The following is a 21942-nucleotide window of genomic DNA, read 5'->3' as shown; positions in this document are numbered from 1 at the left end:
GGACAGAAGTTGATCAAACTATGGTATATCCACATAATGGAGTAGTATGCAACTATTAAAAAAAACTCCATAAAGTAATATAGTATTTCCAGGAGATACTAGTAAATGGGGAAGAAAAAAAAAGGTACAAAGATACATAGTATGCTACCTTTACAGTAAGAAATTAGTAAAAACAAAAATATATTCATTTCATGAACCCCAATGCTCACTGAAGCACTATTTATGACAGGACATGGAAGCAACCCAGATATCCACGGACAGATGAATGGATAAAGAAGCTGCGGTACATATATACAATGGGGTACTACTCAGCCACAAAAGGGAACAAACGTGAGTCAGTTCTAGTGAGGCAGATGAAACTAAGAGCCTGTTACAAAGAGTGAAGTAAGTCAGAAACGGAAAAACAAATATTGTATATTAATGCACATAAACGGCATCTAGAAAAATGGTACCGATGAACCTATTTGCAGGGCAAGAATAGAGACTCAGACATAAGACAAGACTTATGGATGCAGGAGAGGGTGGGATGAATTGAGAATATAATGAAATATATACATTACCATATGTAAAACAGACAGCTAATGGGAAGTTGCTATACAACACAGGGAGCTCAAACTGGTGCTCTATGACAACCTAGAGGGGTGTGATGGGGTGGGAGGAAGGTTCAAGAGGAAGGGGACAGATGTATACCTATGGATGATTCATGCTGATGTATGGCAGAAACCAACGCTACCTTGTAAAGCAATTATCTTCCAATTAAAAATAAACTTAAAAAATATATATATACATGTCTATTTGTCTTTGTGAAAAGAAATAATGCACAGATAAACTAGAAAACAGTGAAGCTGGAAACCTATGAAGGGCTGAATGAGAGGGAATGGAATGGAGTGGAAGAGACATAAGGAGTAACAATTATATATATATATATACACACACATACACACACATATCAAATCTCCATAGTTTTGACTTTTGAAAATATATTTGTTCTACAAACTAAAAAATTAAATCAGTAAATGTGGGAAGGAAAAACTGAAAGCAGAACAAACAGATAAACCAAAAAGTATTTCAAAAGAATACCGTAACCACAATGAGAAGGGGAAAAAAAAGAACCACTCCAAGTAATTTACGAATATTTAACAACAGACCTTCAGTACTGGGTGATGCAGAGAATTGTAAACAAATCCTGAATTTGTTGAAGTAGGTCTGTTTTGTGTAGTGATACCCACAAAGCAATTCTGAAATAATTTTGGATGTATTAAAAGACTGAGCAAATGTGCTGACGTTTTGGGAGCCAGGGTTTTCACTGATGAAAGGACACAAAATAAGGAAAAAACCTATAAACATAAACTGGAGGTATCAATGTGAACTCATGATTTCTTAAAAAGTGTTATCTATAGGTATATACATGTATATGTGAATATATATATTGGTATATATGTTTATAGCATATACACACATATATTTCTGAGCTCTGTGGGCCAAAAAAGCCAAGATGCCAACACACTCTAGCAGCAATAAGCAATGACCAGATCTTGGTTTCTAATGTCATTCCTCTCTAAAAGGACCAAGGACTCCTCAGAGAAGTGGCTAATTTCAGAGCTGGGTGATAGGAGGTAAAATGCACCTAGAACGCGCAGCCATACCAAAAAGTAAGGAGATGCTCAACAAAGTGATGGAGGGTGGGGGCAAGTCACAAGACTGCAAGAGACAACTTGAAGGGACTCACAGCAGTCAAATTAGGACAATCTGAGAGCCAAAATAACTAAGTATGATAATTATAAATCACTGAAAAAGAAGCAATTCACGCATCCATACTTAAATAAGTGAAACAAGAGGTCTCTTGACTATAATAAAATGCTAACTAATAAATATATAGAGAGTGCTGGAGTGCTGGGGTCTGGGGAAAAATTCATTTTGTAACCATCATAGTAAATGCAAAAATCATCAATGGATGCTAACTAGGGAGAAATTCTGATGAGGAAAAAAATATTTTATAGTCTGAGAAAGTGTCTCCTTACGGGTTGCTTATTATACGTAAGAGAAAAAAAAAATTATACAGTGAAGAACTTAAATGCACACCTTGACTGGGGTTTCAAAATTAATACCACTAATGAGGGACAGAGCAAGACCAGACAAACCCAAAATGAGACACCTCTATTTTTAAAAAGGGAGGAAAAGGTCTGATTCCCCAAAAGTGTCAGTCACTAAAGACAAAAGCTGTGAAAATGTTTCAGTTTAAAGGAGTTAAACTTAATGCAAGACATGACCTCTGACTGTATCCTGTATGGGAAGGAAGGAAAAAAAAACACCGTAAAGGACATTACTGAGTCAGCTGACAAAACTGGAATACAGATGGTGGGTTAGAGAAAAATATTTTGTCAACGTTACCTTACAAAAGTTGGTAACTACTGAGGTTAGAACAGAATATCTCTAGCCTTAGCAAATAAACACTAAATTACTTGAGGATAAAAGCCATGACGTATGTCCCTTAGCCTCAAATGATTCTGGGGAAAAAAAAATGGAGTATGTCTACTTATATATACATATTTACGTAAGTAAATGTGTGTATTTATAGAGATAATATATGCAAATAAGGTAAAAGGTTTACAAAAGGTGTATGGGGATTCTCTGTACTATCCTTCCAACTTTCCTATGAGTTTGAAATTATTTCCAAATCAAATTTTTAAAGATTAGTTTGTAAATTATTTTAAAAATTTAAAAATTATTTTTAAAAGGTAGACTGGTTTCAGTTTACACTCCCAGCATGGGGATAATTCATTTAGGTTTTCTTTGTATATAAAATGAGATTTAAACTAGATGTGCCTGAAAACTCCACTCTGTCCTAAATTTATATAGGGAGTGTGATGAGTGAGCAAATTAGATTTTCCCTTAAGAAATCACTCAAGAGTCTACACGCCAAATGTGCCTTTCTAATTCTTATTGGGACACTACTAACATCTAACAGTGGATTTCTATTTCTGCCAAATCTCATTCAGAATCAGAGAAAAAGTAGTAATTTTTTTTCCTCCACAGTTATGGCTGCCTGGATTTATTTCACACATACTCCATAATTCTCTGCACTGTTATTACACTGTAGCTTACTCTGAGAATACAAGTTCTGCTAAAAACAGAGGGCAGGAGCATTTCCTTTATTCCACCACTGACATTACTTCTTACCAAGGCAGCTGAAATATGTTATTGGTTCTAAAGCTAAATTCCAACTGCTTTTTTCAGTTGAACTATGGGTTAATCATACTATGCATGGTACATCTGAGCTTAGTTTTCTTATAAGACCTAGGGTGATTATGTTTGTGTCAAGTGCTCAGTGGGCAATCAGTAGTATTGGTTGATTTTATTTTGATTTGATATTCTTTTAGGATCAGATTCACATGGCTTTGTTTAACTTCAAAGTACTTATTTTTATTCTTTGATCAACTTCCACTTTAGTTTACTATGAATATTAACCTGGGACTTGTTCCCACAGTACTTACTGCTAAAGGAACCCAATCGGTCCATTTCCCAGTTGGCAAAGACTCTGTTGCTTTGATCTTCTTTAATCCGAGTTGCTTCAAGGAGATTTCAGAACCTGCCGACACATACACCAAAGCTGATGACTGCTCCCTGTGAACAAACAGAAGTGGCACCTGGATAAGGAAATAATTCAAAGGGACAAGATAAACAGAAAATAATGCAATGTACTCAATTGTACCACATCCTAGTTTTGTTAAGGCTAAGCAAATTATTTTATCTCTATAAACTCGTTTCCTCCTCCGTAAAATGGATATGCTACAGTCATACCTACTTCCTAGAACTGTTAAGGGTTAAATATCAAAAGCCACATAAATAATATGCCATAGTACCTGGCCCATATCAAGTCCTCTATAAAGGCTACACAGTTCTAATAAACAACTGATTTTCTCTGCCTGGCATCACTTCTCTCCTTAGCCCTCCATCCTTTGGAAAACTGACTCTCCCACATCTCGTAGGGCTTTGGTGGGACTGTGAATCACAATACTCTATCCTCCACCTCCACAGCAGCTAAAGCAATCCAATCTGGTCTTATAGAAACTTGAATATTGAGTAAAAGGCACAAGGACAGAGGGTAGTTAGAGCTCAGTCACTCACTAGCCAAAGAATCTGGTCCACGAGATCTGGCTCTTCAAGATTCCCATCCCCAAGGGTGGCCTAACTGTTTAAGCTTTTTTTTTTCTCATTTCTCTATCTTTCCAATAATACTTTAATCTGAATGAACTTCTACTACTAGAAAACTTAGGAATCCTATCTAATATACATTTTGTTCACTAATTTATTATTTGAACGAATTTTTTCCCCTTACATTTATTTATTTATGTTAGGTCTTAGTTGAGGCCTATAGGATCTAGGTCCCTGACTAGGGATCGAACCTGGGCTCCCTGTATTGGGAGCGCAGAGTCTTAGCCATTGGACCTCTAGGGAAGTAGGTATGTACAATATACCAAGTCACCTTTTTGAAGACACAAATGAACTATTTCACACTAAGCCAAAAAAAATCCGCCTTTTCTAATCTCCAATACCCTTTTATCTAACTCTCTCTTTTCTTCGGCATTGTTTACATTCTCCTTTGTGAGAATTACTTCTGAATGCATATTTTTCCCACTTCTAAACTAACGAAAGCAGGGACCACATCAAATACAAATTTGTACGTCTTAAAGTACTTGGTACATAGTGCCAAGCAGAAAGAATTCAATTAACACAAATGTTAATGGACAAATGAGGGCTTCCCAGGTGGCTCAATGGTAAAGAATCTGCCTGCTAATGTCAGAGATATGGGTTCGAGTCTGCCATGACTCAGTAACTAAACAACAATGGACAAATAAGTATTAGTTCCACAAAAGGGTTAGTATAGTTCTCCAACAGTGACTTTTTCACCTGACAGTTTTAGCTTAGAATAAGTCACCATTAAGTGTATACAACGCTCAGATAACACTGTCAATGAACTTGTCTTTTTCAGGATGAGTCGAAGTGGTTCTCCCTCTGCTTGAGACCAGAAAAAATGAGTCTGAAGAAACACGAGTTCAGTAAGAGGTATTATGGACTCAGTAACAAAATAATGTGTTAGTTGCTCAGTCATGTCTGACTCTGCGACCCCATGGCCTGTAGCCCACCAGGTTCCTCTCTCCATGGAATTTTTCCAGGCAGGAATACTGGAGTGGGTTGCCATTCCCTTCTCCACTGGACCTTCCCCACCCAGGGACTGAACCTGGGTCTCCTGCACTGCCATGTAGATTCTTTACCGTCTGGGCCACAAATAGAGAACATTTATTGAAGTTTTCTCATAAGCTAGACACTGTGGCACCACTGTTATGTGGATTATCTGTGAATCCTTACAATCTTCTGCAGCATGGAGCTTTTACAAGGAGGGAAAGAAGCCCTGAAAGATTAGTTGCACAATATCCTACAGTTAATGAACAGCAGCGTCACTTCAACAGAGATTAATAGAGATGGTCAACGAAAGGATTTATCAGTTCAGTTCAGTCGCTCAGTCGTGTCTGACTCTTTGCGACCCCATGAATCACAGCACGCCAGGCCTCCCTGTCCATCACCAACTCCCGGAGTTCACTCAAACTCATGTCCATCAAGTCAGTGATGCCATCCAGCCATCTCATTCTCTGTTGTCCCCTTCTCCTCCCGCCCCCAATCCTTCCCAGCATCAGACTCTTTTCCAGTGAGTCAACTCGTTGCATGAGGTGGCCAAAGTATTGGAGTTTCAACTTTAGCATCAGTCCTTCCAATGAACACCCAGGATCGATCTCCTTTAGAATGGACTGGTTGGATCTCCTTGCAGTCCAAGGGACTCGCAAGAGTCTTCTCCAGCACCACAGTTCAAAAGCATCAATTCTTCGACGCTCAGCTTTCTTCACAGTCCAACTCTCACATCCATACATGACCACGGGAAAAACCACAGCCTTGACTAGACGGACCTTTGTTGGCAAAGTAATGTCTCTGCTTTTTAATATGCTATCAAGGTTGGTCATAACTTTCCTTCCAAGGAGTAAGCGTCTTTTAATTTCATGGCTGCAATCAGCATCTGCAGTGATTTTGGAGCCCCCAAAAAATAAAGTCTGACACTGTTTCCACTGTTTCTCCATCTTATTTCCCATGAAGTGATGGGACCAGATGCCATGATCTTTGTTTTCTGAATGTTGAGCTTCAAGCCATATAGCCTCATAAATGCTCCATGTTGTAAGCACAATACTGCGGTAAGAATATTCCTTCTCGACTCCGTTCTTCTCACTGGAGACATTTCTGACGCTAACATTCACGAAAGGGTGGCTGCTACCTCCAAGTTAACATTTGCCAAAGTCCAAGAAGTTAGTGGGAGGAGGAGGAAAGGGACGTGAAGAGCCTTTCCTCTTTGGTGTGGTACAGAGGACGGGGCAGGCTTGGAAGAGATTCGCAGACAAGATTCGAGGCCTCACTTGGTCCAACCTCAGCTCTACAGACACGAATTATCTACTCGGAAAGCCTATCTGGAAACAAGGGGTCACGTCAGCCCTTTGTTAACAACGGGATTTCGCGCTCCACCTCAGCAGCGACAGGAATGCCGAGGCGGGGACCCAGCGGGCCGTTCCGGGGGCGGGGCGCGGCCCCAGGGCTCAGTCCCGGCCCGCGTCGCCCTCCCCCACCGCGCGGCGTGGCCCGCGCCTCACGCCCGCCCGCCCGCCCCCTCGCCGCTGACGCCGCCGGGGCCCGCAGCCCGCCCGCAGCCTGGCCGCCCCTTGCGGTCCCCGCCTCGCACCTCGTCCCGCGAGTGGGGCTCACGGCCCGCGGACAAACGCCCCGCAGCGCGTCGTGCCTCACCTCAGCGCCTTCCCCCTCCTCCGCGCCGAGGAGACGCCAGCCGTGCGCGCGCCCGAGCTTGCGTGCGCGCCCCCTGCGGGCGGCGCAGGCGCGAGCGGGCCGCGCGCCCGCCGCCTCCGCCCAGTCCCCGCCCCGGCCGTCGAAGCCCGGTGGCGGGTGGTGCTCCTGCCAACGGCCCTGGCTCGGCCCCCGTCCCGGGCTCTCGCCGCGCGCCACCGCCGGCCGCTTGCAGAGAGGCCTGAGAGGCTGGGACTCTGAGCCGCTTGCCCGAGTTTTGAGTGGGACCAGTAATTACTTTTTCCTGAGGGCGTATTGCTGGTCGCCGCAGGCCGGCCGGTGCCTGGTGCCGCCGTTTTATCCGCTCCAGAGCGCGCTGAGCCGGAGCGGACCAGTACTGCCCCGCTTTTGTGTTTTCTGACATTCCCACTCCCACCCTTGTTACCGCCTCTAAGGAGATCGAGGCTAAGCGCCTGGGCCCAAGGACGGCGAGCGGGGGTGGCCTCTCGAAGCCGGGCCTTGCAGTGCCGCTCGTGGATTAATCAGACTGCCTGAATGGTTTAAGGGTACACGGGGTACGTTTGATTCAGATGCTCCTGGAACGTCGAAATTATCATCTTTGGAAAGAACCATCCCCTCTTTGGGCTTCAGGGGCCCAGTCTGAGGCGCGATGATGAGAGGATGTGGTGGTCCACTCTGATGTCAATCTTGAGGGCTAGGTATGTCCCGCCATCTCTTGTTGCTACTACTAATTATTCTAATAGCTGCCATTTGTTGGGTATTTACTGCATGCCAGGTATTGTACAAAGGAGGTTGCAAACATGGTCTCATTTAATCTTCAGAAACAAACTTGTGGGGTAGACACTCATTGTTACCATCCCCATTTTCCAGGTGAAAACCTTTAGACGCTGCCTTGTGAATAACTTGGGCTTACATGCTAGATCACCTATGGAAAGGGGATCACACAGTTGCTGAGCTTAACCATTATGCTACTATATCTGTTTAAGTCTTTCATTCATAAATTTGCCCAGCCTCTTATAGAATTCATTTACGCTTTCTGCCAGCGTGGCTTCTTTATTCATTTTTTTTAGTATCTGAGTCATACAAGTTCCTTCTAAAAAAAAAAAAAGAAAGAATTTTTGCATGAGCAAAAATAATGTGAAAACCAGCTCCCCCCATGTAACTTAACATTTTGCTATACACTCTTTTAGATATATTTTTATGCTTCGTGTCAATAAATATAGAATCGTTTTACATATGTTGTATCCTGAAAATCTGTTTATTCATTCATTAATCAAATATTTAATGAGAAGACACTGTTGTACATGCTGGGAATTCAACAGTAAATAAAAGTTTCTGCTTCATGTAATAATGGGGGAGATTGACAATAAGCAATATATAAACTATATTACTATGTCATAGCTAATGCCCAATAATGTGGCAGGTTTTTTAAAAAATCAAGAAAAAGGCCTAAGAGTGATGGGATGATGCTGTATTAGATGGGGCAGACAAGAAAGGCCTCTACATCATAAGCTGGAATCTAATCGTTAGTGAGGGAGGTAGCTGTGTGGATTTCTAGAGAGAAACTATTCTAGGAGAAAAGAAATGGCAATTAAAATAGCCCTGATTGCTTGGCAGATTGGAGAAGAAGCTAGAAATTAGAGAAAGAAGTTGGGAAATAGGCAGAAGCCAGATCATGTGTCTGGTAAGCCACGTTGTACTTTGGATTTTATTAGAATGTGACAGAATACCATGGAAGGGTTGAGAACAAAGGAATCATCAGATTTGTTTTAATTGCAGCCTTGGATTAGTGAAAGTGAAAGTTGCTCAGTCTTGTCTGACTCTTTGTGACCCCATGGACTGTACAGTCCATGGGATTCTCCAGGCCAGAATATTGCAGTGGGTAGCCTTACCCTTCTCCAGGGGATCTTCCCAACCCAGGGATTGAATCCAGGTCTCCTGCATTGCAGGCGAATTGTTTCTCAGATTTGTTTTAAAAAGATTCACTGGCAGTTGCGTGGAGAACAGGCAGTAGAAGAGTTGAAATTACCCTTTCAATCATCCATTTTTAACAGTGCACTGGTGTTTCACCTACACCTTTGCAACCATCTCACCTCCACAAACGGAAACTGGCATCAAACCTTTAGGACTTATCTTTATCTTTTTTTCTCCTAAACTGAAAATTTTTGATACTGGCTAGGGCGTATATCCAGATCTGGATATCATCATTGTGAACAAACTGAATAGGAGTCATCAGTGTTGTACTTTTGTGGAAAAACAGTCCCACGTGATTCAGGGATCTATTCATTAGAAACATAGCATTCAAGCACCTGGAAATTACCCTTCCTCTTCAATTGATGTTAGTCCCTCATTAGAATTCTAAGCCCCAATTTAGTCATTGTGCTTAAGAAAGGTGTGGAGAAATTAAAAATGCATGCTGAGGGGAAGGATAACAGTGATGAAAGCAGTGCTTTTCTCAGTTTCTGCCTTCAGCATTGCAATGGCATCAGTTATAACATGAGGAACACAAATTGGAGGAGAAACGAAAGATTCTATTTCAGATCTGCTTTGCAACCCACATATGGAAATGACATAAATAAGTTTGAAGGTAAGAGGAGAGACCAGGGCTAAAACAGTTTAACTGTATTCAGTTCAGTTCAGTTCAGTCGCTCAGTCGTGTCCGACTCTCCGCGACCCCATGAATCACAGCACCCCAGGCCTCCCTGTCCATCACCAACTCCCGGAGTACACTCAAACTCATGTCCACAGAGTCAGTGATGCCATCCAGCCATCTCATTCTCCGTCGTCCCCTTCTCCTCCCACCCCCAACCTTTCCCAGCATCAGAGTCTTTTCCAGTGAGTCAGCTCATCGCATGAGGTGGCCAAAGTATTGCAGTTTCAGCTTTAGCATCAGTCCCTCCAATGAACATCCAGGATTGATCTCCTTTAGAATAGACTGGTTGGATCTCCTTGCAGTATAAGGGACTCTCAAGAGTCTTCTCCAACACCACAGTTCAAAAGCATTGATTCTTCGGCGATCAGCTTTCTTCACAGTCCAACTCTCACATCCATACATGACCACGGGAAAAACCATTACCTTGACTAGACGGACCTTGGTTGGCAAAGTAATGTCTCTGCTTTTTAATATACTATCAAGGTTGGTCATAACTTTCCTTCCAAGGAGCAAGCGTCTTTTAATTTCATGGCTGCAATCAGCATCTGCAGTGATTTTGGAGCCCAAAAAAATAAAGTCTGACACTGTTTCCACTGTTTTTCCATCTATTTCCCATGAAGTGATGGGACCAGATGCCATGATCTTTGTTTTCTGAATGTTGAGCTTCAAGCCAACCTTTTCACTCTCCTCTTTCACTTTCATCAAGAGGCTTTTGAGTTCCTTTTCACTTTCTGCCATAAGGGTAGTGTCATCTGCATATCTGAGGTTATTGATATTTCTCCCAGCAATTTTGATTCCAGCTTGTGCTTCTTCCAGCCCAGGTTTGTTTGGATGTAGGTTTTCTTTGTAACCTCAGTACCCAGAAGAACCTCCTGGACAAATATTTGCAGGTAAAAGCAAAGGCATGCATGAAGTCCTCAGGCAAAATAAAGATTGTGTAAGGTAAAAAGAGGTGATGTCCAGTTTATGCTTTCACCAGAGGGCCACGCACCTGAACATGACCTCTGAGTAGGGTGATAAGTCCTGATTTGCTGAGAACTGTCCTGGTTTATACCTATCGTCCCCATATAATTAGTGAGGTTGCATTTCATTCTTAGAAGTGTCTCTGTTTGTACAGTAAATTATGTGGTCTCTCTTTGAAGAAGGCCCTTCAGGGTCCAATGTCTTTCTCTTTATTTGTCATTATTGCCCCCATCTTACTCTTCATTCTCCCACCAGGTAGAAGTACCTCCTTTTGCCCCTAGGCACTTCTTCCAAGTTTCCTTTGCTCAGGTACCTCCACTTCAGCTTAGCCTTCATTTCCTCAGGTGCATCTCTTCTGACCTCAAGTCTGGATCTGGCACCCCTCTTACATGCTTCCAGTGTGCCCTGTGTTTAACCTGTCCTAGAGAGACAACCCAGTACCTTGTTGCTCCCTCAGGAAGCATTGGCTGTCAAGGAACCTGGAAAAAAACAACTCTTGTCCTCTTGAAGACAGAAAGTTACATTAATAATATTAAGACCAGTCCCTGTTGAACTAACACTTTTAAAGAGTGACCTTTAGGACAGACCAATAGCACCTTCTCCAAGCCCTTCCATTCTTCACTAACTGAGGAGGTTGACTTTTGAACTCAAATCCCAACAAGGAAAATTGCATCCTCCCATCAGGCTCTGTAATGTGGCTACCATCAATTGAGTCCAAAATCTGCCCAAAACTCCTCTCCCACTGCTTAATTCCAGTGGTTAGAATCCAAAGTGCAGTTTCTGAGCCTTCCTCCCTATGAAAATGATCGTCGTTTCTAGTTACTATGTCCTGAGTGCTGAAAAGAAAATTGATCTCTTATTTATTTTTCCTGTATCTGAGGTGGCTGTTTGTAGTGTGGTACACAAATAGATAAAAACAGAACATCTAAAAATCTAGCCATGCTTTCCCCATTTCAACTTCCTTCCCTTTAAACTCAGATAATGCCGGTCAATGTAAATTAGCCAGAGATTTAGTTCTGGGAGCAGAGCTCTGTGCCAAATACAAGGTCTCTTAAAGGCAAGGAGTTTCCTGTGATGCACTCCGTAGACAGGGCTCCACTCCACCAAAGGCCTAAGCCCAGGGATTGCAGCTCCTTAGGGCTCAGCTCTTTGAGTTCACACACTAGGAGCCTAGCATGCTGCAGTCCATGGGGTCACAAAGAGTTGGACACGATTTAACAACTGAACAACAGCAACAACAAAAAACTGACTCCGCCATGGCCCAGCCTCTTCGGCCCCTGTTGCTGCCTCTTCCATTCAGCAGTGTTTCAATCCTCTTGTTTTCACTTGTCCCTCCATATCTTTCTCCTTTTGTGGCAACCCTAGTCAAAGGAGTTAGGGAATAATAGTATTCCTTCTAGGAGGTTCCTAGATTGCTTTTCTTTTAATTAATTTATTTATTTTTGGCTGCACTGGGTCTTGGTTAGTTCGGATGGATTTTCTGCAGAGAGTGGAGGCTTCTGTTCATTGCAGTGCACAGGCTTCTCACTGCGGTGACTTCTGTGGCTGCAGAGCACAGGCTCTAGGGCTCTAGGGCTTCAGTAGTTGCGGCACACGGGCTCAGTTGTTTTGTGGCATGTGGGATCTTCCAGGGATTGAACCTGTGTCCCTTGCCTTGACAGGCAGATTCTTAACCATTGGACCACTGGGGAAGTCCCTTTTTTTTTTTTAATTTACTTTTATTGAAGTATGGTTGAATTATAGTGTTGTGTTAATTACTGCTGTACAGCAAAAGTAACTCAGATACACATATATATACATAAATACATTCTTTTTCATATTCTTTTCTATTACATTTTATCAGAGTATTGAATATAGTTCTCTCTTCTATACAGAAGGACCTTGTTATTTATCCATCCTATATGTACTAATTTGCATCTGCTAATCCCAAACTCCCACTCTTACCCTTTTCCTCCCCACTCCCACTTCGCCACCGCCAGTGTATTCTCCGTGTCTCTGATTTAGGTTCATATGCTAGACTGCTCTTCTCACTCGATCACCCTCAACCACGACCATTCTGCTGAGGAAGGATTGAAATACTTTTGCTAATCTACTTAAACAAATGTAAGATCTACATACAGTTGTTTCTCTACACAGCGGTGTATCTGGAGTTCTTCTGCATAAGTAAGGACGCCCTAAAGTTTCCAGGTGGCGCTAGTGGTCAAGAACCCGCCTGCCAATGCAGGAAACATAAGAGACATGGTTTTGATCCCTGGGTTGGGAAGATCCCCTGGAGAAGGACATGGCAAACCCACTTCAGTATTCTTGCCTAGAGAATCCCATGGACAGAGGAGCCTGGTGGGCTACAGTCCATAGGGTCACACAGAGTTAGAAACACAACTGAAGTGGCTTAGCATTCACGCAGAGATCTCAAAGGTGAACAAGAAGGAGACAAGTCCTGCTAAAGGACCCCACTACAACCCATTCTTCAGATAAGGAAAAATGAGGCGCAGAGAGGTAAAACCTCTTACCCTAAGTCCTTCAGTTCCTAGGTAGTACAGCCAGAATTAAAATCCGGTCTGTCCAGATGTAACTAATAAACTCCCTCTGGCTATTCAAGCTAAAAAGTTAGCAAGTTTTAGGATTTTCATAATCCCAGGGCCATTAAGCCTGATTTTCATGAATCTAGCCCATCTCTTCTGCCTCTTCCTCACCTCACTGACATTTTAATTTTTGGCCACACTGTGTACTTTGTGGGATCTTAGTTCTCCTGTCAGGGATGGAACCCGGGCCCTGGCAGTGAGAGTGCCAAGTCCTAACCATTGGACTGGCAGGCAGTTCCCTCCCTGTCTTCTTTTTGATCTCTGCAACGCATAGGATGTCTGTCTCTTTGAACAGCAGGTCTGGGTTAGGATCTAAAAGGTTAGGTGAACCAGAAATGTCTTATTGCTGAATGACTCCTGTTTACCTGGAAAATTTTAAATGCCTACTAGGCAGCCTAGCTGCATGCCTTCCAGCCTGATGGACAAGGCCTCCACCTTTTGGCTTTCCAAACAGACTCCTAAAGTGTTCTGTGTAATTTGATGACAGTATGTCTATACTCTTTCATCCAACAAGTAAATGTTTGAAACATGAATTGTTAGAAACCAATTAATATAATTGAAAAAGTATGTAGTTTGAAAGAAGGCTTCAGGAAAGAAGCCTTTCCTGAATTTGAATCCCGTTCCACCCTTGACAACCTTCAAGCATTTAGGCAAATTATTACCTTTTTGTGCCTCTTTTCTCCTCATACATAAAATGAAAATAATACCTAATTTATAAAACTTTTATGAGGATATGATGGTGTATGTATAGTACCTAGTTCATGGTGGGGATCAAATAAATTATAATTGTGGTTTTAATTTTAATTCCAAAAGTGCTCCATAGTATGACCTTGGGGCTTGCTTAGAAGTTATTTTAGGCTGTGTTGGCTAGTGGTCAACATTGGAATATTTTTGTTATTTGAATCAAGAACTATCTTCTGGAAACCTGTAGGTTTCTTAAACACTGAGCAATTAAACAGAATTTTCTTTTGCTGCCTGCTTCTTTTTCTTTTAAAACAATTTAGTAATGAGTTTGACTTTTTTAAGTCAAACCAGACTTTTTGACTTTTTTAAGTCAAACCAGACTTTTTGACTTTTTAAAGTCGAACCAGAATTTTTGACTTTTTAAAGTCAAACCAGAATACTAGAGTGGATAGCCTCTCCCTTCTCCAGGGGATCTTCCCAACCCAGGAATCAAACCAGGGCCTCCTGCATTACAGGCGGATTCTTTACCAATTGAGCTATCAGGGAAGCCCTTTTTTAAAAGTTATTATTCATTTCTTTTGGCTGCACCGAGTCTCCGTTGTTGTGCATAGGCTTTCTCTAGCTGTGGAGAGCAGGGGCTCCTCCCGAGTTGCGGGGTGCGGGCTTCTCACTGTGGTGGCTTCTCTGGCTGCAGCGCGTGAGCTTTAGAGCTCACAGGCTTCAGTGGTTGTGTCACCTAGGCTGAGCAGCTGTGGCTCTCAGGCTCTAGAGTGAAGGCTCCATAGTCGTCGTGCATGGGCTTAGTTGCCCTGAGCCATGTGGAACCTTCCTGGACCAGGGATGGAACCCATGTCCCCTGCATTGGCAGGTGGATTCTTAACCACTGGACCCCAAGGAGGCCTCGCTGCCTTCTTCTTTAGCATCTTCCTCACTATACAAAACCAAAGAAGGTGTATATTATCTTGCAGGTCATAGGGCAAATGTATAGTTGCAGTCAAGGGTAGATAATCCAGGCTTACCTCAAGTGCAGGACACACTCAGGAGCTCTGTCTCATTTAATTGATGTAAATAGTGAACAGACTTATGCATTACAAGCAATTAACTATAAAAATGTTCTGTAGAGTACCACTGTAATCAAATAAAACTCACAAGGTTAATCTGATGCATATTTAATGATATATGTAATTGTTATTGTGCTGCATGATAATTAAACCTTAAATGTTAAGCTGTTTACATAAATGGTCTAATTGGTTGTTTTTATGCAGCCAAACACGTTTTTTAGTGTTTGTTCACTTTATTAATTTTCTGGAATCTATAATCATGCCAAGGACAGCAGTTTTCCCTGAAGCACTTTACTATTAAATCATGTGCTCATACACACACAAACATACTCTTCAAAATGACACAGCAGTATTATCTCCCGACCTGACACTTAAAATAGCTACTTTGCAAGGTTCTTCGTAGGCTTCTCAGGTGGCACTAGTGGTAAAGAACCCGCCTGTCAATGCAGGAGACCCAAGACATGCAAGTTCAATCTTGGAATCAGGAAGATCCCCTGGAGTAGGAAATAGGATTCTTGCCTGGAAAATTCCATGAACAGAGGAGCCTGATGGGCTACAGTCTATGGGGTCATAAAGAGTCAAACACGACTTAGCACACACACAGTGCAAGGCTCTTTATATATACTTTCTCATTTCAGTCCTTAAAAATCTCTTAAGGGAGGTGTTGTTACTCCAGTTTTTACTGGTGCAGAAATTGATGCTCAGAGAATGGAAGCAGGCAGCGTAGTAGAGGTTCAGACTTCTGTTACCAGCCTCTAGACTTTATACAACCTCAGAAGGTAATGCATCCCAGCAGAGATATGTCAAGTTTTTTTTTTTAGAAAATAGAATGGCTCTTTAGAAATATGGAATATTTGGACACATGTCCAAAGGGAGAAGAAGTCAGCCTTCAAGAGGGAGGGATTAGTTAATAATGGAAGAACTGGAACCTGTTGAGGCTGATTTTCTTCTGCCCATTCAAGGAAGAGAATCTTAGCCAACAAATTTTAAGCATATATATGTATATGTATATATGGGCCTCCCAGGTGGCGCTAGTGGTAAAGAACCCACCTGCCAATGCAGGAGACTTAAGAGACGCAGGTTTGATTCCTGGGTGGGAAAGATCCCCTGGAGGAGGGCTTGGCAACCCACTCCAGTATTCTTGCCTGGAGAATCACATGGACAGAAGAGCCTGGTAGACTACAGTCCTTGGAGTTGCAGGAGAATCACATGGACAGAAGAGCCTGGTAGACTACAGTCCTTGGAGTTGCAGAAGAGTGACTGACGACTAAGCACACACGCACACACACAGTAAAACAGGCTCTGCCCTTGGAAAGAAGCCCGGTGTCCAGTGGAGAGATGGGCAGCAGATAGTTACAACAGAAGGTGATAATGTGCTGTAATAGTCATGTGCTAATACACTGAGGCTCCGAGAAGAGATCAGCCAATTCTAGGGAGAATTAAGGGATAGGTCTCTGGGAAGTGATGAGTTAAGTCTCAGAGAAGAATGGGAAAGAAATTCCAAACAGATCAAATGATCCAAAGAAGCATGCGATAGCACAGTTTGGTCTGTGTAACTGGAGTACAGAGAGGAGGAAAGGAGAGCCATTGACCATGAAGTTGCAAGGTACTCAGGCCAGAACAGGCTTTGGATGTTACTCCAGAGGCTGTGGTGACCCAGTAGGGTATTTTGAGTCGGGCAGTGGTAATAACTAGTCTGGTTTTAGATCTAGCTCTCTGTCAGTGATGTGGACTAAAAGGTGGCAACAGGAAGGACCAGGAATTTCAGAAGTCCAAGTAAGAGATGATGAGGGCTTGAAGTAGCATGGTTGGAATGGGGATGAGGAAAAGTAAATGGATTTAAGGTGTTTAAGAAGAAATTGAGGGGAACTCCATGGTGCTTCCATGGCTAGGTCTTTGTACTCTCAGCTTCCATGGGCCCAGGTTTGATCCCTGGTTGGGAAACTAAAATCCTACAGGTCGAGTGTTGTGTCTGAAATAGTACTAGTTAATAATAATAGTGCGGGGTGGGGAGGAGTAAGTAGTTTGGTAGGATTAAACATGATTCTCACATGTCCAGCTCAGGTAACTGGGTGGATGATGGCACTGCTCACCAAGAGAGGGACCATAGGGCAAACACAAAGGGGCAAAGGGCAGGTTTGTCCTGTAAACTTTGAGTTTGAGGTGTTTGCAAGCTGTACAGGTGATGTTCAGTAGGCAGATTCAAAAGCTAAAAGAGAGGACTTCCCTGGTGGTCCAGAGGTTAAGTATCCGTCTCCCAGTACAGGGAATATGGGTTCAATCCCTGGTCCGGAAAGAATCCTCAAGCCTCAGACCAGCTACGCCTATGTGCCGCAGCTACTGTGCCAGTGCTCCAGAGCCCTCGAGCTGCAACTACTGAAGCCCTTGTGCCTACAGCCTGTGCTCCACAGTGGGAGAAGCCCCTGCAATGAGAAGTCTGCGACTGCAGCTAGCAAGTAGTCCCTGCTCGCTGCAACTTGAGAAAACCCACGCACAGGAATGAAGACCCAGTGCAACCAAAACTAAATTAAAAATAAAAAGCTAAAGGAGAGATCTGGGTCAGAGACACAGATTAGGAATTCAGCACAAATCTGGGAGTTTTGAAGTCATGGGAGAGGATGAGATTGTCTGAGCTCATTGAATAGAAAAAGACAAGACAGGTGAAGAGTAGAAACTTGAGTGACACGACAGGAAAGACACAGAGGAAGAGCCCGTAGTCTAGAAAACGAGAAGTAGATTGAAGAGAGAGAAGTGATGGTGAAGATGGGGAGTGGGAGGCAGTCAGCAGCGCATTAAGACCTCTAGGCTCTAGGGACTTCCCTGGTGGTCCAGTGGTTAAGAATCCAGCTTGCAATGAAGGGGACATAGATTTGATCCCTGGTTGGGGAACTTAGACCCCACACGCCTTGGGGCAACTAAGCCCAAGCCGTAACTATAGAGTCCATGCACTGCAATGAAAGATACCACATGACACAACTAAGACCCAACCTAGTCAAATTAATTAGTTAATTATTAATTTTAAAAAGACCATATAGGCTCTAAATAGCGAAAAATATAGTGCTTCCCGTGTAATTTAAAATAAAAATACTGAGAGTTCCCTGGCGGTCCAGTGGTTAGGACTCAGTGCTTTCACTGCCATGAACCAGAGTTCAATCCCTGGTCAGGAAACAGATCCTGCAAGCCACGTGACATGGCTAAATAGATAAATCTGTTAAAAAAAAATTATACGCTTTAGGGACTTCCCTGGTGGTCCAGTGGCTAAGACTCCATGCTCCCAATGCAGGGGCCCACGTTTGATCCCTTATCAGGGAACTAGATCCCATGGGACACAGATAAAATTCCCAAATGCCACAACAAGGTGAGGCACAGCTAATAAATAAAGAAACCAATATTTTAAAATATTATAAGCTATGAAATAGGTGTAAGGGAAGTCCAACAAAGTTCTGATTTTTCTATGGCGACCTCTTTGATTATACCCTAACTGTCTTTATTTCAGTGCCCTTGATCTGCTAGTGCACTAAGTACATGTTTATATGCCGACTCAGTCATCTAACAATATAGCACTGAGAATACATCAAAGTGGATTAGTCAATGACGTCAAGTACCACAGAGAAGTCAAATATAAATGTTAAAACATGCCCACTGGAACAAAAAGAAATAGTACCAATTATTCCTGCTTATGAATAGACTCCCATACTAGTGGAAGAGGAAAGTCCAGAAGTAAACCAAAATACATACAGGAATTAGTATATGCTAAAGATGGACTGCGGAGAAGGCAATGGCAAGCCACTCCAGTACTCTTGCCTAGAAAATTGCATGGACAGAGGAGCCTGGTGGGCTGCAGTCCATGGGGTCGCTACTAGTCGGACACGACTGAGCGACTTCACTTTCACTTTTCACTTTCACACATTGGAGAAGGAAATGGCAACCCACTCCAGTGTTCTGCCTGGAGAATCCCAGGGACGGCGGAGCCTGGTGGGCTTCTGTCTATGGGGTCGCACAGAGTCGGACACGACTGAAGCGACTTAGCAGCAGCAGCAAAGATGGACTGTGGTGCTGGAGAAGACTCTTGAGAGTCCCTTGGACTGCAAGGAGATCCAACCAGCCCATTCTAAAGGAGATCAGTCCTGGGTGTTCATTGGAAGGACTGATGCTAAAGCTGAAACTCCAATACTTTGGCCACCTCATGTGACGAGTTGACTCACTGGAAAAGACTCTGATGCTGGGAGGGATTGGGGGCGGGAGGAGAAGGGGACTACAGAGAATGAGATGGCTGGATGGCATCACCGACTTGATGGACATGAGTTTGAGTGAACTCCGGGAATTGGTGATGGACAGGGAGGCCTGGCGTGCTGTGATTCATGGGGTCGCAAAGAGTCGGACACGACTGAGCGACTGAACTGAACTGAAAGATGGACTACTCAATAAATGGCATAGACAATTGGACAACCATCTGGGGTAAAAATAAATGTCAGTTTATGTCACACCGGGATAAACTCCAAATGGATTAAATATTTAAATGAAAATTAAAAACTGTAAAAGAAAATATGAGAAAATTCCTTTATAAGCTTACTGTAGGGAAGGGAAATCTTTCTAACTATGACCCAGAATGTAGAAGGCATAAAAGGAGAGGTTAATAATTTAACCACGCAACACTCAAAATTTCTGCAGAGCGACATAACACTTAAAGCAATGTCAAAACATATATAGAAGATGGAAAAGAATGTTTGCAACTCATATCATAAAGAATAATCCCCCTAATATAAGGAAATAGATAAGAGATCAGCCACCCAAGAGAAATATCAATGAAGATATAAATTGACAGGGCTTGTGTGTTGTGATTAACAGTATAGAAATTAAGGTCAATGACTTATATTGGAATCCCAGCTGTCTCCACTTACTGGCTCTGTGACCTTGGGCAAGTCTCAGATAATCAGTTTTCTATAAAATGCAGGTAATAATTGTAGCTACTTCAGAGGTTTAAGTGAGATGAAAGCCAGGCTAGTGACTCATGGTGATAGAAGGAAGGACACAGGGGAGATCTGGGTTCTAAATTTCTAGTATTTGGGATCCTTGAAATAAAGAGATTCAGGGAAGAGAAACCATTCAATTCCCATATGTCTCTTCTTCCATTAAGGGCAGTTATTGATATTTACTAAGCCCCTCTATGGAGAAGGAAATGGTAACCCACTCCAGTATTCTTGCCTGGAGAATCCCATGGACGGAAAAGCCTGATAGGCTACAGTCCACGGGGTCGCAAAGAGTCGGATGCGACTGAGCGACTGAACGGAACGGAGCGGAAGCCCCTCTAAGTGTTAGACACAGCCCTAGGCTTAAGGATAGAAGGTAAATGCAAGCAAGACAGACCTGGCTTTGGTCCTCAGTATAGCTTACTTCTGTGAGAGAGGTGTCAATCAAATGCCACAGAAATACATCAACACAAACAGATGCATACCATGAAGGAAATGGGGAACTTCCCTGGTGATTCAGTGGCTAAGTGCTCCCAATGCAGGGGGCATGTTCAGTCCCAGGTCAGGAAGCTAGATCCCACACGCTGCAATGAAAAGATCCTGCATGCCACAGCTATGGCCTGCACAGCCCCTCAAAAAGCAGGAAGGGGGAGAGATAGTAGGAGAACTGGGTGGAGTTTGGGAGATCAAGGAGGGCTCTGTTTTTTTTTTTTAATGACTGCATTGCAAAACTTGTGAATCCCCCTAATATAAGGAAATAGATAAGAGATCAGCCATCCAAGAAAAATATCAGTGAAGATATAAATTGACAGGGCTCTGTCAAGTAGTACCCCAACCAGAGATTGAACCTGAGCCACTGCAGTGAAAGCGCCGAGTCCTAACCACTGGACCACCAGGGAAGTCCCAAGGGGGGACTCTATTAAGGAGATTGTATCAATCCATGAAATTAAAAGATGCTTGCTCCTTGGCAGAAAAGCTATGACAAACCTAGACAGCGTATTAAAGAGCAGAGACGTCACCTTGCTGACAAAGGTCCATCTAGTCAAAGCTATGGTTTTCCAGTAGTCATGTATGGATGTGAGAGTTGGACCATAAAGAAGGCTGAGCACCAAAGAATTGATGCTTTTGAACTGCTGTTGGAGAAGACTCTTGAGAGTCCCTTGGACTGCGAGGAGATCCAGCCAGTCAATCCTGAAGGAAATCAACCCTGAATCTTCATTGGAAGGACTGATGCTGAAGCTGAAGATCCAGTACTTTGGCCACCTGATGTGAAGAGCCAACTCATTGGAAAAGACCCTGATGCTGGGAAAGATTGAGGGCAGAAGGAGAAGGGGGCGACAGAGGATGAGATGGTTGCATGGCATCACCGACTCAATGGACATGAGTTTGAGCAAACTCCAGGATACACAGTGGAGGACAGGGAAGCCTGGCGTACTGCAGTCCATGGGGCTGCAGAGAGTCAGACGCAACTTAGCAACTGAGCAATCAATCCAGTATCTGAAATTTGAGTAGGTGCTGAATAGGCAAATAGTACAGAAGGGGCAGGTGAGATGAGGGAGTGGAAACAGTGTCCCAGGCAGAGGGGACAGTGGGGACCCTCAGGGAAGGAAGAAGGCAGCTAGTCCACTGGCTGAAGCTGGAGTAAAGGGATGAGTGGCACGAGATGAGATTGGACAGTGGATGGCCTTGACTGTCTTAAAATGTCAACTTTCTCATTGTGGCCTAGCTGATTAACATTGGCCGTCAACAGTATTAAGGATTTGGGGTTTTATCCTGAGAGCAGTGGAATGTCCCTGGATGTTTTTTAGCAGAAGAGCAACAAGATCTAATTTGCATTGTGGATAGCTTACTCTGGCTGCAGGGTGGAGAACTGTGTTAAAGTTGAAGAGACACATGAGAGTGGCCATGGGAAGGCTGTGGTAGTTCAGGCCAATGAGATGCCCCCTAGCCTAGTGTTCCCTAGTGTTACTTTAGCGGAAGACAAGCTTTTATTCTTACAGAGTAGATGTGCATTGTGTCTTGCCTATTATTATCTTCAGCGAGAGATGTGCTCAGTCGCTCAGTCATACCCGACTCTTTGAGGCCCCATGGACTGTAGCCTGCCAGCCTCCTCTGCCCATGGAATTTTCCAGGGAAGTATACTGGAGTGGGGTGCTATCTTCTACTTC

The 21942-nt window shown here is 43.2% G+C and overlaps 1 protein-coding gene across 9 annotated transcripts in view; it reads right to left on the bottom strand.

Annotated features, from left to right (window-relative positions):
• TADA2A (transcriptional adaptor 2A) overlaps positions 1-6936 on the bottom strand; it is a 44274-nt gene extending 37338 nt beyond the window's left edge. For 3 of the 9 annotated variants that reach the window (XM_088828666.1, XM_088828659.1, XM_088828667.1), the window contains exons 1-2: positions 6844-6892; positions 3495-3647 (exon numbers count right to left, since the gene is read on the bottom strand). In XM_088828666.1, coding sequence (XP_088684792.1) covers positions 3495-3519 — 25 coding nt within the window. In that variant the 5' untranslated portion in view covers positions 3520-3647; positions 6844-6892. Of the gene's footprint in view, positions 1-3494; positions 5338-5370; positions 5943-6781 lie in introns of those variants that run through there. The other 6 variants (XM_088828662.1, XM_088828660.1, XM_088828661.1 and 3 more) reach the window with 6 other exon arrangements.
• Positions 6937-21942: the final 15006 nt, after the last annotated feature.

The sequence above is a fragment of the Moschus berezovskii genome, chromosome 20 (genome assembly GCF_049115385.1).
Source record: "Moschus berezovskii isolate FMDL1 chromosome 20, NW_MosBer_1.0, whole genome shotgun sequence".
NCBI lineage: Eukaryota > Metazoa > Chordata > Mammalia > Artiodactyla > Moschidae > Moschus > Moschus berezovskii.
Note: the sequence above shows the minus strand (reverse complement) of the source record. Positions and strands in the feature narration are given on the sequence as shown.